General features: G+C 39.3%; 1 protein-coding gene across 2 annotated transcripts in view; it reads right to left on the bottom strand.

Moving 5' to 3' along the window:
• GFM2 (GTP dependent ribosome recycling factor mitochondrial 2) overlaps window positions 1–16,396 on the bottom strand; it is a 54,593-nt gene that overhangs the window by 32,966 nt on the left and 5,231 nt on the right. For both annotated transcript variants that reach the window (XM_046668278.1, XM_046668277.1), the window contains exons 4-8: window positions 14,832–14,889; window positions 13,919–14,016; window positions 7,427–7,552; window positions 6,649–6,737; window positions 1,555–1,643 (exon numbers count right to left, since the gene is read on the bottom strand). In XM_046668278.1, the coding sequence (XP_046524234.1) occupies window positions 1,555–1,643; window positions 6,649–6,737; window positions 7,427–7,552; window positions 13,919–14,016; window positions 14,832–14,889 (460 nt within the window). The remainder of the gene's footprint in view (window positions 1–1,554; window positions 1,644–6,648; window positions 6,738–7,426; window positions 7,553–13,918; window positions 14,017–14,831; window positions 14,890–16,396) is intronic.

The following is a 16,396-nucleotide window of genomic DNA, read 5'->3' as shown; positions in this document are numbered from 1 at the left end:
TCTTAGTATCACATGTTGTGCTGTTTACTTCTGTGCTAACACTGTGGTTGGCTACCTATGGCACACATGCCATCTTTGGTACATGGGCTGATTTATACATACATACATGCAGATCACTCTGGTCCCAATGTTTTTTGGGGTTTTTTCCTGAGGAAGATTAGCCCTGAGCTAACATTTGCTGCCAACCATCCTCTTTTTGCTGAGGAAGACTGGCCCTGAGCTCACATCCATGCCCATCTTCCTCTACTCTATATGTGAGACACCTACTACAGCAGGGCTTGCCAGGCAGTGCATAGGTCCGCACCCAGGATGCGAACCAGCGAGCCCCAGGCCCCCACAGCGGAACATGCAAACTTAACTGCTGAGCCGCTGGGCCGGCCCTGGTCCCAGTGTCTTTGAGAAGCAGCCTAGTAGTCAGGCATCTCCCTCCCCAGCATCACAGGTGCTGTCAGTCAGCAAGGAATCCAAACAGAAAAGGGTCGGAACTTGAGCCTCGAACATTTCAAAGGTTATTGTGCTTTTTAATAATCAAGATAAAAGTCCTTTAAACCAGCAGCCTTTGAATTACTGCAGAGAGTTACACAAACACAAAGCATCCTATGATTTAGGGGAGGGACAGTTGATGTTTTGTTTTTGCCACTCTCACATCACGGACCAGGATCTCTCCCTATCACATTTCCCCGGAATCCTTTATATTCTTGAGTCACTCCCTTTCACATTTTCTCCAAATCCTTCATGTTCTTGTTTCTCTGAATTTGGAATTCTGTTCTCAGAAAATTGGCTTGCACTCTTTAAGTCTCTGAGCATTACCACTATATCTCAGCATTTCATTTTTTAAAGATTTTATTTTTCCTTTTTCTCCCCAAAGACCCCTAGTACATGGTTGTGTATTTTTCGTTGTGGGTCCTTCTAGTTGTGGCATGTGGGACGCCACCTCAGCATAGCTTGATGAGCAGTGCCACGTCCATGCCCAGGATCCGAACCAGCGAAACCCTGGGCCGCCGAAGTGGAGCGCGAAAACTTAACCACTCGGCCATGGGGTCGGCCCCCAGCATTTCTTAAAACATCTATGTTCTCCTCTCCCACTTCCCCTTTATTGAAAGCATATTACCCAGGAGCTAAAGAAAACCAGGGGACAAGGAAGAGCATTGTTCTTTGAGGAAACTGCAGGAAACAATCCTCTACCCTCTACCTTTAGCAATGATAGGGAGCCCTGTAACCCTGAGCAATGCAAGACTGTACGGTACATGCAGCTCTAAACAGAGCCGGGGCATCAGCAAGACATCACGTCGTCCCGGGCCTAGAAAACACGATACAGCCCCTCTACACTAGAATCAGGGTGACTCACCATCTAGCAACTCTCTACTGATCCCACAGAGTGACTAAACCTAGGAATTAGCTGCTTTGAAATTTTTTTTAAATGGGATTGAATTGGGATTCCCTGTAATATTTGTACTCTACAGGGAATAGATATTTTTAAATTTAAGTTATAGTCTATTAAAAGCTCAAATTGTATTCTTACTTTGATAAGCCAAAGAAACACACTTTAAATACCTTGCTCCAGTTTTGTCCATCTTGTTTAAAAAACAGATTCGAGGTATCTTGTGTTTATCAGCTTGCCTCCATACTGTGAGAGTTTGTGCCTAAAGCAAAGATTAGGAAAAAAACACATATTGGACAAAAATAACTGTTACCACACATGGAATAAACACATCTCAGAATCCATTATAGCACAGAATTAGTGCCACCACCCTTATACTTCTAGAGCCACTCTCCTGCTATCAAGTTATACAGCTAAGAATGTAGTGAACTGTGACGAAGAGCGTGCTTCAAACTGAGAATAACACTTTGGGTGAACGTGTTGCCACAGAGAATTAATGCCTGGGAGGTACTGAATCACAGAAAAAGGACTTAACCAAGGTGAAGACCTACTTTGTGTTTGGCTTCACCTTACCTAGCACATGTCACACAATACTGAAGTTGGCAGTCTTCTGATTGTGAAACAGTTGTAATATAAAAAGAGCAAATAAGAGTGTACTGTAAAACTGCTATTGTGATAAAAATCATGTATTTTTATTGTGAATGTTTGAATGTTCACGTAAACCGAAGAGGATTTAAGGGGAAAAAAAGGTGGATATCTGTATTTACATAAGTTGCAATTCTCATATGCTTTTCTGTGTGACTTCTCTTAATTCTACTTTTTGTACACAGTACATGTAGTTTGAGTCATACAGTTTCTGTGCCTAGTGGCGTCCAAGAGCCCTGAAACAGAGCATAAAAAACCTAATGTGCTGACATTAGGTAAAATAAAAGCCAGTTTGTAATTTGATTGCTTTATTAGGTAAAATTTGTATACAATAAAATACAGATTTTAAGTGTATAGCTCAATGAGTTTTGATAAATATCTACACTGGTCTAACTACTACCCCAATCAAGATACAGAAAATAAAAAATTTCTCTTATGTCCCTTTCCCCATAAGCAACCTATTCTGATTTCTGTCACCAAAGATTCATTCTGCCTATTCTTGAACCTCACATAAATAGCATGGCTTCTTTCGCTCAACATAATGTTTCTGACATTCATAATGTTGTTGGGTATACTGGTTCATTCATTTTTATTGCTAAATTCCTTTGCATAAACGTACCAGTTTGTTTTTCTATCCACCTGTGGATGTGCACTTGCGTTGTTTCTAGTTTGGGGCTGTTATAAATTTAGCTGCTATAAACATTCTGAATGAACCTTTGGTGGACAAATGTTTTCATTCCGTTGGATAAAGATCTAAGAGTAGAATCGTTGGGTTACAGGACAAGTGTATATCTAACTTTATAAGAAATTGCCTAATAGTCTTCCAAAGTGGTTGTAACATTTTACAGTCCCAGCAACAATGGGTAAGAGTTCCAGTTGCTCCACATTCTCAGCCAACATTTGCCATCACTCTTTTTAGTTTTAGCCATTCTTGTAGGTGTGAAATGGTCTCTCTTTGTAATTTTAATTTGCATTTCCCTGATGACCAATGAGACTGAGCATCTTTTCATGTGTGCACTGGCCATTCACATGTCTTCTTTGGTGAAGTATCCATTCAAGACCTTTGCCATTTTTTTAATTGGGTTATTAGTTTTTATTATTGATTTGTAGTTATTCATATATTCTGGATACAAGTCCTTGGTCATACACAGGTACTGTGAACATTTCAGCACATACTTCCTAAGACTGATATTCTCCCATATAATCAATATTGCATTCTAGAAATTTAACATTCATATAGTTTATCTAACATTACATATTTTCTCACTGCCCACGGCTTGCCTTTTTGGTTTTTTTTTAGTTTTAATGAGAACATATAATTTTGGGGGGAGGAGGGTGGGGGATGGGCACAGGGGGTGAAGGGGGGTACTTGTGTGGCAACAGACAAGAAATATGTACAACTGAAATTGCATAACCGTGTAAACTATCATGAACTCAAAAAAAAAAGATGTAATTTTGTTAAGGACTAATGAATCAACTTTTTTATGTTTCATGCTTCTTGTGTCCTAAGAAATTGTTATCTACACGCAGGGTTGTGAAGATAACTTTATTTTTCCTCTAGAAACTATATAGATTTAGCTTAACACTATGATCCACTTCAAACTAATTTTTGTCTATAGTGACGTTGGGGGGTATTATTTACATTATAAATTTATATTATAAATCTCCCAAGAACAAAACATATTAAAAAATAAAACAAAAACTCTCATCATCCCACCTGCTAGCTAAAAGCCCATCTATTATTAGCAAACAAGAGCCGCCTGTGTCACAAATTCAGAAACTTCCTATTCCAGTATATTTCAATCTTATAAATAATGCAATCTGTCTGAATGATTAAGTGTCAAATTGATGTAAAGAAGTCATAAGGGCAGAAAGGATGCAAGCACTAGGAAATGAAGTGACTCAGAAAGAAGTAGAAACACTAGTGTATAATCAACTTCAGACCTCAGCGTCAGGCTTTATCAAGCAAATATCCCTGTCTGTCTGGGGTCCTCAGGTGGGGCTTTCAATAACTGTATTATTTCCTCGCCAACTTTTCATTTTCAAAAATTTCAAATCTATAAAAAAGGTGAAAGAATAGTGCAATAAATATCCATGTACTCATCACCTAGATTCACCAAGGATTAACATTTTGCCACATCTGCCTTTTCTGTCTCTCTACAAATATGTGCACAAGCACACATTGTATGTGTGGTCGCTGTGAAAATGTGCCACTTGGATCTACTACAAGGAGCATAACTAACTGTGGGCTCCCAGTGCTGCCCTTCTAGATCTACTACCACATTCTCTGAAGGCCCAGCTTCCGGCGGGCTGTTCCCAGCTAAGGAGCGAGCACAGCAGAAGTACCAATGTAGGCCTCTTCCTGCAACACACGGGACTCCTCTAGCAGGTGACTTTGGCTCGAGCACTCCCCATCAGCTTGGCCGAAGCCTTTTGGAACTGTGTAGTCTGAGACACTTCCTACCCGATCCTCCTTCCTTGCCTCTCTCCTTCGTACGTTATAGACCTGTCCTGTGGTCTGAATGCTCTTTCCCACGTCTCTCTTTTCTCCCGTATTCTTCACAGGCATTTCCCCCATTAAATCTCCTATTACATATAACCCCATCTTGGCATTTACTGCTCAGAGGACCCAAAGTAATACCATGTGTGTATGTGTGGGTGGGTGGGCGTTGAACCATGATAGCAAGTTGCAGACATGACACTTCAATCCTAAATACTTCAGCGTGTATTTCCTAAGAATAAGGAATTGTTCTACACAACCAATTACAATGATCACCTTCAGAAAAATTTAAGTCGACACAATATTTCTATCTAATACATATAGCCCATGTTCAAATTTCTGATTTTCCAAATGATGTCCTTTGTAACTTTTCTTTTTGGATCCAGGATCGAGCCAAAGATCATATATTACCTTTAGTTTTCTTATCTCTTTAGAATCCTTTAATATACAACAGTTCCCCAGCCTTTTTCCCCCAAATCATTCATTTTCCTTACTTTAAATTTTTTTCAATTTATGAAAAGTCCTGGCCAGTTGTTTTGCCAAATGTCTTTCAATTTAGATTTGTCTGGTTGTTTTCTCATTATTAGATTGGGCCCAATATTTTTGCCAGGAATACAACATAGGTAATGTTGTCCTTCTTAGTGCATCACATGAGGAGATCCATAGTGTCAATTTATCCCATTTTGGGGGATGTTAATTTTGATCACTTAATTAAGATATCACTTTTAGTGGGGGCTGGCCCTGTGGCCGAGTGGTTAAGTTCGCGCGCTCCGCTGCAGGCGGCCCGGTGTTTCGTTGGTTCGAATCCTGGGCGCGGACATGGCACTGCTCATCAAACCATGCTGAGGCAGCATCCCACATGCCACAACTAGAAGGACCCACAACGAAGAATACACATCTATGTACTGGGAGGCTTTGGGGAGAAAAAGGAAAAAATAAAAAAAAAAATCTTTAAAAAAAAAAAAAGATATCACTTTTAGTAATTTTAAGATTAGAAGAATGAGTATGGGTACTAATTTAACATAAAGCCAATCTTGAGATTACAAGACAAATGGGCACCAGCTAAAGAGAACATTACTGACTCCAGGAGCAATAATTTATTATAAATCCATTTTCAAAATTTATTTGAGGAGCTTTATATTAACTGTTGGGAGACAATTCTTCACAGGTCTCTCGCATTTCTGCATGTTTTGTTAGGAGAGGCATTAACTGCCTTTGTTCTGGACTATCTTTTCAAAGACATTTGTATAGTGAACAGCTTAGAAAGACAGAGTCAGGGGCCGGCCCAGTGGCCGAGTGGTTAAGTTCCCACACTCCGCTTCGGTGGCCCAGGGTTTCACCGGTTCAGATCCTGGGAGCGGACATGGCGCCGCTCATTAGGCCATGCTGAGGCAGTGTCCCACATGCCACAACTAGAAGGACCCACAACTAAAATATATACAACTATGTACTGGGGGGACTTGGGGAGAAAAAAGCAGAGGGAAAAAAAAAAGATTGGCAACAGTTGTTAGCTCAGGTGCCAATCTTTAAGGAAAAAAAAAAGGAAAGACAGAGTCAGTGTCTCCCTCCTGAGTGAAAGGGAGGTTTGCTTACAAGTCTTGAAGATGCTGTCTCCCCCCAAAGCAAAAAGCAGGCACGCCCATTAGAAAATAGTTGCATTCTCCAAGCACAGGGTTCCACTGCATGTGCAGCTGTCACCCAACTCCCTTTATGTCACCCTGTGGGAATTAGGGCTTGGGGAACCAGCTCAAGAAAATGCTGATATTCTGGCTATTGCTATTTCTGTGACTAATAAAGTCCTGTGTCTCTGACTCAGAGTCTGTGTCTTCTGCCACAATCCATAAAACTCTGGCAGGCTCACCTGTTAGCTTGAGAGTAAAGTAGAATCTCAGGCCCCACACATTCTCAACACTTTCATATTTCCTACAGAAAAGCAAACTTTTCTTCCCTTTTACTATGAAATATCTGAGATCACATTTCAATATTAAATTCCAACTTCCTTTCACCATAATTTATGTGAACATACTAAATAAAAGGTGTACAGTTAACTAAATCTGACACATTCTACTTTTTGAAAAATCATGCTGCTCTATCTTCACTTTACTTTGGCAGTATTTTTTACCTCTACACCTGCAGAGGCATCAAATACAGCCACTGCACCATCCAGCACTCTTAGACAGCGTTCAACCTCCACGGTAAAGTCCACATGACCTAAGAAAAAGACGAGAAATTTAACACTTAAACTCTTTAAAAAAACAAACAAAGAAAAAGAACAACCATACAACCCAGCAATCCCACTTTGGGTATATACCCAAAAAAGAATTGAAAGGAGGGTCTCAAAGAGATATCTGCATACCCGTGCTCACAGCAGCACTATTCCACTAATAGCCAAGAGGTGGAAGCGACACAAATGTGCACGGATGGATGAATGCTATATATACAAAATGTGCTATATACTTACAATGGAATACTATGCAACCTTAAAAAGGAAGGAAATCCTGTCACACTACAGCACAGGTGAAACTGGAAGGACTTTATGCTAAGTGAAATAAGCCAGTCACAAAAGGATAAATACAGTATGATTCTACTTATATGAGGTACCTAAAATATTCAATCTCACTGATATAGAAAGTAGAATGGTAGTAACCAGGGGTGGGGGGAGGGGACAAAGAAGAGTGGCGGTTTAATGGGTATAGAGTTTCAGGTCTACAAGAAGAAAAAGTTCTGGAGATCTGTTTCACAACAACATAAATATATTTAACACCACTAAACTGTACACTCAAAAACGGTTAAGATGGTACATGTTACAATACACGTTTTTTACCACAATTTTCAAAAAACACATACACAAACAAAAACCACAAACGATGCAGCTCTGCATTGCTGGAACAGCACCATACCTGGTGTATCAATTAGATTGAGTCTATATCCCTTCCAATCAAATGTAACAGCAGCTGATTGAATAGTAATGCCTCTTTCTCTCTCTTGAGCCATAAAATCTGTCACTGTGTCTCCATCATCAACATCTAACCAGGAAAAAGATGACAGTTAGGCTTAACGGCAAGTGTACTTTACTGGTATTTAACATCTACCTGATACAGTTTAATTTGCTTTAAGAAAAACTGTTCATACAATATTTGGTTTAGGGCCAGCCCCGTGGCTGAATGGTTCAGTGCACATCCTCTGCTTCAGCAGCCAGGGTTTCGCTGGTTCGGATCCTGGGCGCGGACATGGCACTGCTCGCCAGCCCACGTTGTGGCAGCTTCCCACATGCCACAACTAGAAGGACCCACAACTAAAAAATATACAACTATATACTGGGGGCATTTGAGGAGAAAAAGCAGAAAAAGAAAAAAAAAGAAGATTGGCAACAGCTGTTAGCTCAGGTGCCAATCTTAAAAAAAAAAATTTTGCTTTAATATTTAGAGGTCTTAGGGCCAGCCCTGTGGCCAAGTGGTTAAGTTCACAGACTCCGCTTTGGCAGCTCAGGATCTCTCTGGTTCGGATCCTGTGCATGGACACAGCACTGCTCACCAGGCCATGCTGAGGTGGCGTCCCACACAGCACAAGCAGAAGGACCTACAACCAGAACATACAACTATGTACTGGTGGGCTTTGAGAAGAAAAAAAAGAAAAGAAGATTGGCAACAGATGTTAGCTCACGTGCCAATCTTAGAAAAAAAGAAAAAGAAAAAAATCCCATTATGGTCATTAAAAAAAAAAATTTAGAGCTTTAAATCTTTCTCTACATAAATCCTTCTTCTGGAAAAAGCCTTTGCAGCAAGATTAGTAATTTTTCCATAAGAATAATTTTTCTGTAACAACTAAGATTAAAATCTGTTTAAATACTTTAATTTACTGAGCCACAAAGTTCTTTCATTTTTTCCCTAGTTTAACTTGCGTCATCCCTTCTTTATCTGACCTTCCTCACCCCCGATCTCCTGACAGGAGGCAGAGGAGTGCAACGCAAGAGCACAGACAGATCTGGATTCCAATCCCAACTTGACCACTAACTACTCTACCATCTTGAGCAAGTTACTTAACCTAGCTTGTAAAACAAGGCTAATAAAAGCCCACCTTGCTGGGTTGTTATAAAAATGCAATATACATAAATACTTATACATAAATAAATATAGATATTTATACATATAAAATACTTGGCTCAATAAATGATAAGTAAATGGCAGCTAATAGAACAAGGTAGAGAAAAAACGCCTCCAAAGTTAAATTATCCTTTACAAACCCTTCTTGTTATTAAATTTTCCCAAAAAAGGAATTTATTTCTACAAGTGCAAATAAAGTCTTGGTAGACTTTCTACAGTACAAAGTCATGAACAAAGTTCATCCTGGCTAACGAAAAGGTCACTCAAGTTACTCCGTGGTAAAATTCTTAAATTATGCATTTGATTCTGATTAAATTTATACTGTAAAAGAAATGAAAAAGAACTGACCTTTACCATTCAAACTTCAAGAACACAAGTTATTATGGCCTTATACTACCACTCTTCTGTCAGCTTTAAACCTCTAAAATGCTAGCTAGTTTCCTCATATCATGTGTGTGTGTATAAATATACATATATATACGCACCAACAGAGAGGGAAATAGCAAGAAAAATGCATCTGTTAGGAGCCCCAGATATCTATGTTAAAGAATTGTATTTGTGTTGCCAGTTATTCACAACATAACTAACCAAGAACACCAGCATCAATAAAGGAGACAAAGACCATCAACCAAAAGTTCTAAATGAGGCAGTAAGTTTTTAAAACACCCATATGATAGTAAGAGTTTTGACAATGATAAAGATCTTTATTTCCTATTATCCCTTTATCATTACTTCTATGACTAATAAAATCAATCTTGGATCAACAAGTTCTGCCACAATTTGGATAGTTTCTAGGCCTCTGGTCTGAACCAGAAAAAAACTTCAAAAGAAATCTTGCATATATACACAATGGAATAATATTCAGCCTTAAAAAAGAGGGAAATTCTGACACATACCACAACATGGATGCTAAGTGCTAAATTTTTGTGTGTGACACAAAAAGACAAATACTGTATGATTCTGCTTACATAAGGTACCTTGAGTAGTCAAATTCATGGGAAGAGAAGCAGAAGGGCAGTCTGCAGCAGGGGGGCAGAGGGGGAAATGGGGAGTTTGATTAATGGGTATAGAGTTTGGGTTTTGCAAGAGGAAAAGGTTTCTGGAGACTGGTTGCAAACAATGTGAAGATACTTAACTTTACTGAACTGTACACTCAGAAATAGTTAAGATGGTAAATTTTATGTTATACGTTTTTTACCATAATTTAAAAAAAGGTGAGATTGCTGGGAAGATGGCTGCGTAGGAGGACTCTGAACTCACCTCCTCCCACAGACACAACAAATTTACAACTACTCTTGGAACAACTACCCCTGAGAGAGACCTGAAAACTGGATAAAAAGAACCTCCACAACAAGGGACAGAGCTGACTGAGATAGAAAAGGCAGAAACTCCTTTTTGGAGAGGAAAGGCCACATTCTAGCCACGGCACTTCACAGCCCGGAGCAATCTTAAGGTACAAAGCTTTCCCTGGAGCAGTGGGGGATCTGAGCAGTCCAATAAACATCTTTTGGACTCAGCACAACCGAGACGAGTGTCATAACATCTAGTTTTGCTGGCTATTAACTACAACAGGGAAAACCCCCAGAAAAGCTATCGAACATAAGAGAAAGAAAAGCCCGCTCTTAAAGGGCCCACACACAAATTCACCCATTTTGGAAAGCAGCCTAAAATCACCAGAAAGAAAGGTGCACAGTCATTTGGTGAAGAGACTCACTTGATAGGCTCTGGGCGCATCTCAGTGAGAAGTGAGACCTCCCCAGGCTGGGACCACCTCCTCAGGGACTGAGACATTGGCAGCAGCCATTACTGTGACTCAGTACAGGCGTGCTGACACAGATGGTGGCAGATGCCATTGGAGTTCTTCCCCTAGCCTGTTAACGCAGGGGTCTGCCCCACCCACCAGAGCACCAATTTAATCCAGCTCAGCCAGAAGAGGCAGCTTGCTCTAGGGACTGGCCCCATCCAACAGCAAGCCCTCGGGCAACTTGTGGGCCCACATAAGTGGGGTGTGTGGGACCTCTGCCGTGAGGTGAGTGGGTCCGCCTCTGCGGGTCAGGTCATGCACAAGGGGCGGGCCTGCCTTGGTGGAGTGTGTGTGGCCTCTGCAGCGGGGCAAGTGGGTCCACTTCAGGTGGCCCCGGCATGTGCACAGGGCAGGACTGTGTTGATGGGCTGAGCAGACCAGCAGGCAGTGGGGCTTGTCAGCTGCAGCCTTATGATTCCCCAAACAGCCACACAGGGGAACCAGCTATGAAGCTAATATAAGGTCAAAAGACAAAAGTACTAAAATTATCTATTTCTATGATAAGAGGGTAACAGACACACACAAAAAAGAGGTTAAATATGATACCAAAAACATAAAATGTGGGAGGAGGGGAGTAAAAGAGTAGAGCTTTTAGCAAAAGGTCAAACTTAAGAGACTATCAAGTTAATACAGATTGCTATATACGAGGGTTATTTTACATGAACCTCATGTAATCGTGAACCAGAAACCTATAATAAATACACAAAAATTTAAGAGGAAAGAATCCAAATATAACAGTAAAGAAAACCATCAAACCACAAGGGAAGAGAGCAAGAGAAGAAGAAAGGAACAGAGAAGAACTACAAAAACACCCAGAAAAAAAGTAAAAAAATGGTTGTTATAAACCATTATGATCTCAACAAATTAATTGGAAAAAAAGTAACAAAATGGGAATAAGTACATACTTATCAATAGCTATTTTAAATGTCAATGGACTAAAAGCTCCAATCAAAAGGCATGGGGTGGTCGACTGGATTAAAAAACAAGACCCATGTATATGCTACATACAACAGACACACTTCAGACCTAAAGACATTCACAAACTGAAAGTGAAGGGATGGAAAAAGATACTCCATGCAAATAGCAATGAAAAGAAAGCTGGGGTAGCAATACTTCTATCAGACAAAACAGACTCTAAAACAAAAACCATAAAAAGAGGCAAAGAAGGGCACTTCATAATGATAAAGGGAACAATCCAACAAGAGGCTAAAACACTTGTAAATATCTATGCACCCAACATAGGAGCACTTAAATATGTAAAGCAATCATTAACAGTCATGAAAGGAGAAACAGACAGCAACACAATAACAGTAGGGGACTTTAACACTCCACTTACACCAATGAACAGATGATCCAAACAGAAGATCAATAACAAAACATTGGCCTTGTATGACACATTAGACCAGATGGACTTAGTAGATATACACAGAACATTCCATCCTCAAATCACAGAAAATATATTCTTTTCAAATGCACATGGAACATTCTCCAAGACAGATCACATAAAACAAGTCTCAATAAATTTAAGAAGACTGAAATAATACCAAGCATCTTTTCTGACCACAACAGTATGAAACTAGAAATCAACTACAGGAAAAAAATTAGAAAAGCCACAAATATGTGGAGATTAAACAAAATGCTACTGAACAACGACTGACTCAACGAAGAAATCAAAGGAGAAATAAAAAGTGACAAATGAAAATGAAAATACAACATGCCAAAATTTATGGGATACAGCAAAAGTGGTTCTAAGAGGGAAATTTACAGAAATACAGGCCTACCTCAATGAACAAGAAAAATCTCAAATAAACAATCTAACAGTGCACCTAAAGGGACCAGAAAAAAACAGAAAGCTCAAAATCAGTAGAAGGAAGGAAATAATAAAAATCAAAGTAGAAATAGATGAAATAGAGACTAAAAAAAAAAATCAACAAAACGAAGGCCTAGTTCTTTGAAAAGATAAACAAAATTGACAAACCTTTAGCTAGACTCATCGAGAAAAAAAGAGAGAAGGTTCAAATAAAATCAGAAATGAAAGAGGAGAAACTACAACGGACACCTCAGAAATACAAGATTATAAGAGAATACTATGAAAAGCTATACACCAACAAATTGGGTAATCTAGAAGAAATGGATAAATTCTTAGAATCATACAACCTTCCAAAACTGAATCAAGAAGAAATAGAGAATTTGATAAACCAATAACCAGTATGAAGATTGAAACAGCAATCAAAAATCTCCCAAAAGTAAAAGTCCAGGACCAGACGGCTTCCCTGGTGAATTCTACCAACCATTCAAAGAAAACTTGATACTTATCTTTCTCAAACTTCCAAAGGTTTGAAGAGGAGGAGAAGCTTCCTAACTCATTCTATGAGGCCAACATTACCCTGATACCAAAACCAGACAAGGACAACAGAAAAAAACAAAAATTAGAGGCCAATATCACTGACGAATATGAATGCAAAAATCCTCAAGAAAACACTAGCAAATCGAATACAACAATACATTAAAAAGAACATACACCATGATTAAGTGGGATTTATTCTAGAGATGCAGGGATGGTTCAACATTTGCAAATCAATCAATGTGATACACCACATTAACAAAATGAAGAATAAAAATCACATGATCATCTCAATAGATGCAGAGAAAGTATTTGACAAGATACAGCATCCATTTATGATACAAACTCTGAATAAAATGAGTATAGAAGGGAAGTAGCACAACATAATAAAGGCCATATATGACAAACCTACAGCTAATATCATACCCAACAGAGAAAAACTGAAAGCTATCCCTCTAAGAACAGGAAGCAGAAAAGGAGAAACACATTTTTCCAAAGAAGATATACAAATGGCCAATAGGTACACGAAAGGATGTTCAACATCATTAACTATCAGGGAAATGCAAATCAAAACTACAATGAAGGGCTGGCCTGGTGGCACAGCGGTTAAGTGCACACGTTCTGCTTCGAGGTCCAGGGTTTGCCGGTTCGGATCCCTGGTACAGACATGGCACCGCTTGGCAAGCCATGCTGTGGTAGGCGTCCCACATATAAAGTAGAGGAACATGGGCAGGGATGTTAGCTCAGGGCCAGTCTTCCTCAGCAAAAAGAGGAGGATTGGCAGCAGTTAGCTCAGCGCTAATCTTCCTCAAAAACAAACAAAAAACAAACAAACAAAAAAAGAATCCTGTAGGAAGAAACACCTACTGCTGGTCTGCTCGTAAGCTGTGGTTCCTGCTGGTAGCCTTCTGAGCAGACCAGTGCCAATCGTGGCCCAAGACAGTCTTATGAGTCTGAATGTTTAGTTGAACCTAAGAAGACCCTTTGGTGAGCGCTGCAACCACCTTATCTTTAAGTTGTGGTTCAGACAGCAATGCCTCCATGCCATACTCAAGATCTCTAGGTTGACTTTCTAATCAAAATATTTTCCAATGATGTTTTTGCTAATGGGGGGGTGGAGAGAGGAGGAATCCATTCTAACCTCCCAGTGATCTTGTGTATCCAGAATAGTACAATATTCTTTCTGTGGTGGTAGTTTTGCCCGCATCAATATGAGCCATAATCCCAATATTACGGATTCTGTTGAAAAGGGGGAAAAAAGACACGTATTATAAAGTGGACATTACCAAACTTATAAAACCAAAATATCCATGCTGTGCAAATTTCACAGCTGCTTAGTATTTCAATAATTTACACAATGGTGTAAAAACTAGAAAAATGGTGCCACAACTAGAAGGGCCCACAACTAAAATATACAACCATGCACTGGGGGTGTTTGGGGAGAAAAAGCAGAAAAAAAACAAAAAACAAAGCTAGAAAAATGGAAAACATATCCCTACCACACTACTCTGATCAGACAGCTATGTAACAAAAGAGATAACCACAATCTTGTAAATATCTTACATTTACTTCTATAAAAAGTGTGCTGTTGGGGCCGGCCTGGTGACACAGTGGTTAAGTTGGCCTGTTCCACTTCGGAAGCACAGGGTTCACAGGTTCAGATCCTGGGTGCGGACCTATACACTGTTTGTCAAGCCATGCTGTGGCAGGCGTCCCACATATGAAGTAGAGGAAGATGGGCATGGATGTTAGCTCAGGGCCAGTCTTCCTCAACAACAATAAAAAAAGAGGAGGATCAGTGGCAGATGTTAACTCAGGGCTGATCTTCCTCAAAAAGAAAAGGTGTGCTGTTGCTACATTAAAAATTTTTAGCATTGAATTGAAAAAAAAAATAGCTTTCAAAATACATATGAATATCTATTTATAATTAAGTAGAAGAGAAAGTCACAGAAATTAGAGCATTCATTAACGATGCTGAATTAATAAGCCTGTGAAGGAAACCTGTAACTGTCCACGGCAGCCTATGGAAAGACACCATCTAAGACAGTACTTACTTAGCTGCAGGAGGGCTGAGGACGGAACGGAGGGATTTGATATCATTTCCTATTAAACCTAGTTGAAAGAGAATTAAAATTGAACTGTTAAATTTAAGAAATTTTCTTTAATTTACAAATGAAACAAAATAATTGTAAGCCAATACTGTAATTCCAATTAAAGTAAAATCCAAGCTAAATAAAACTCTCATTTACCTAAAATTTTCCTGCCATCTCTAAAGAAAAGGCTATGGATGACAATAAAACAAAGAAAAGTTTTTAAATATTAATTTCTAGATCATATACTTAGAAAAATATAGATTTACCCCAAACTCTGCTGTCTTCTACAGTTCTATAATAAATAGAATTGTAGATAGAGAATTAATGTTCATAACAATGATCTTAAGGCATGAGAAGATCTTGAACCAAAGAAAACTGTAAAATGCACATGTAAACCTTTCCAAGGCTCGAACAGCTAAGAATGATCCTCATATCAGCTGACAATGAATTTTTGTACAATTTGGAACCTACCTTCCCTCACCAATCCCAAAGACACAGTATCTTTAAAGAAGGCCTGGGAGATATCACTGAACAGAAGCTATAATAATCTAATACTCCTAAAAGGAAAGTATCTCTAGAATAAAATAATGACTGACTTCATGCTTACCATCTATTTTATTAATGTTAATAAAGCACAATGGAGTTACATTTATAAATTTAATCTATACCTTCCTGCTACGGAAACCAGTTCTCCCAAATTTCTATCATAAATTAAGAAGAGTTCCATTACATTTTGAAAGCTCATGGTTTGAAGATTGAAAGATAATCTGTACTGCGACAGCTAAATATGCATGGGCAAAACACAGAAACCTAGATACACACCAGTAATGCAGGCCACTAAACTCACACGCCCTTACACGTCACACAGCCAGGCAGCCTTTTTACTCCACTATTCTCCCATGACAAAGACGGTAATGAGAACAGTAACTGGATGAACGCAGTTTCATTGAGTCGCCCCACGCGTGCTAACTTCAAACACACAGAGATTCAAAAGTAGGACAGTTAGCTCCTCGGCCTTCCAGCTTCTAACAGGCATATCACCTAACCTAAACGACCCCAGATGAATGTTTAATAGCCATATTCCCTAACCTAAACTACCCCAGATAAATGTTTAACCAAACTACTCATAAGAACCCTCAAAATAAATTATTCTGGTAAACCTCTATTGACAAAAAATACTTTTATATAAAAACCAGAATGGACTAGAAAAAAAATCAAGATATTACAGCAAGAGCACTCTACAAGTAGACTCACATGCTAAACTTCTGAGCAGCCACTAAAGCCACCAACTCTTCCCTTTGCTCAGCTTATTAGGATGGCCAGCAGATGAGGAGCATAAGTCGACTGACAGTCCCTCCCGGCATCTATCAAAATGCTCCCAACTCCTATCTCAATCTCTAGCTCAACAGCCAAGAAGTAAAAAGGAGCCACTGTTTACAAAATGAGTGGAGACCCCTAATAAGGGAGATGTTTGCAATCGAGAGAGAGAGAGAGAGAGAGAGAGAGAGAGAGAGAGAGAGAGAGAG

The sequence above is a fragment of the Equus quagga genome, chromosome 7 (assembly GCF_021613505.1).
Source record: "Equus quagga isolate Etosha38 chromosome 7, UCLA_HA_Equagga_1.0, whole genome shotgun sequence".
In the NCBI taxonomy this organism is placed as follows: domain Eukaryota; kingdom Metazoa; phylum Chordata; class Mammalia; order Perissodactyla; family Equidae; genus Equus; species Equus quagga.
The sequence above is the reverse complement of the archived record's forward strand: the minus strand, read 5'-3'. Positions and strand labels throughout refer to the sequence as shown.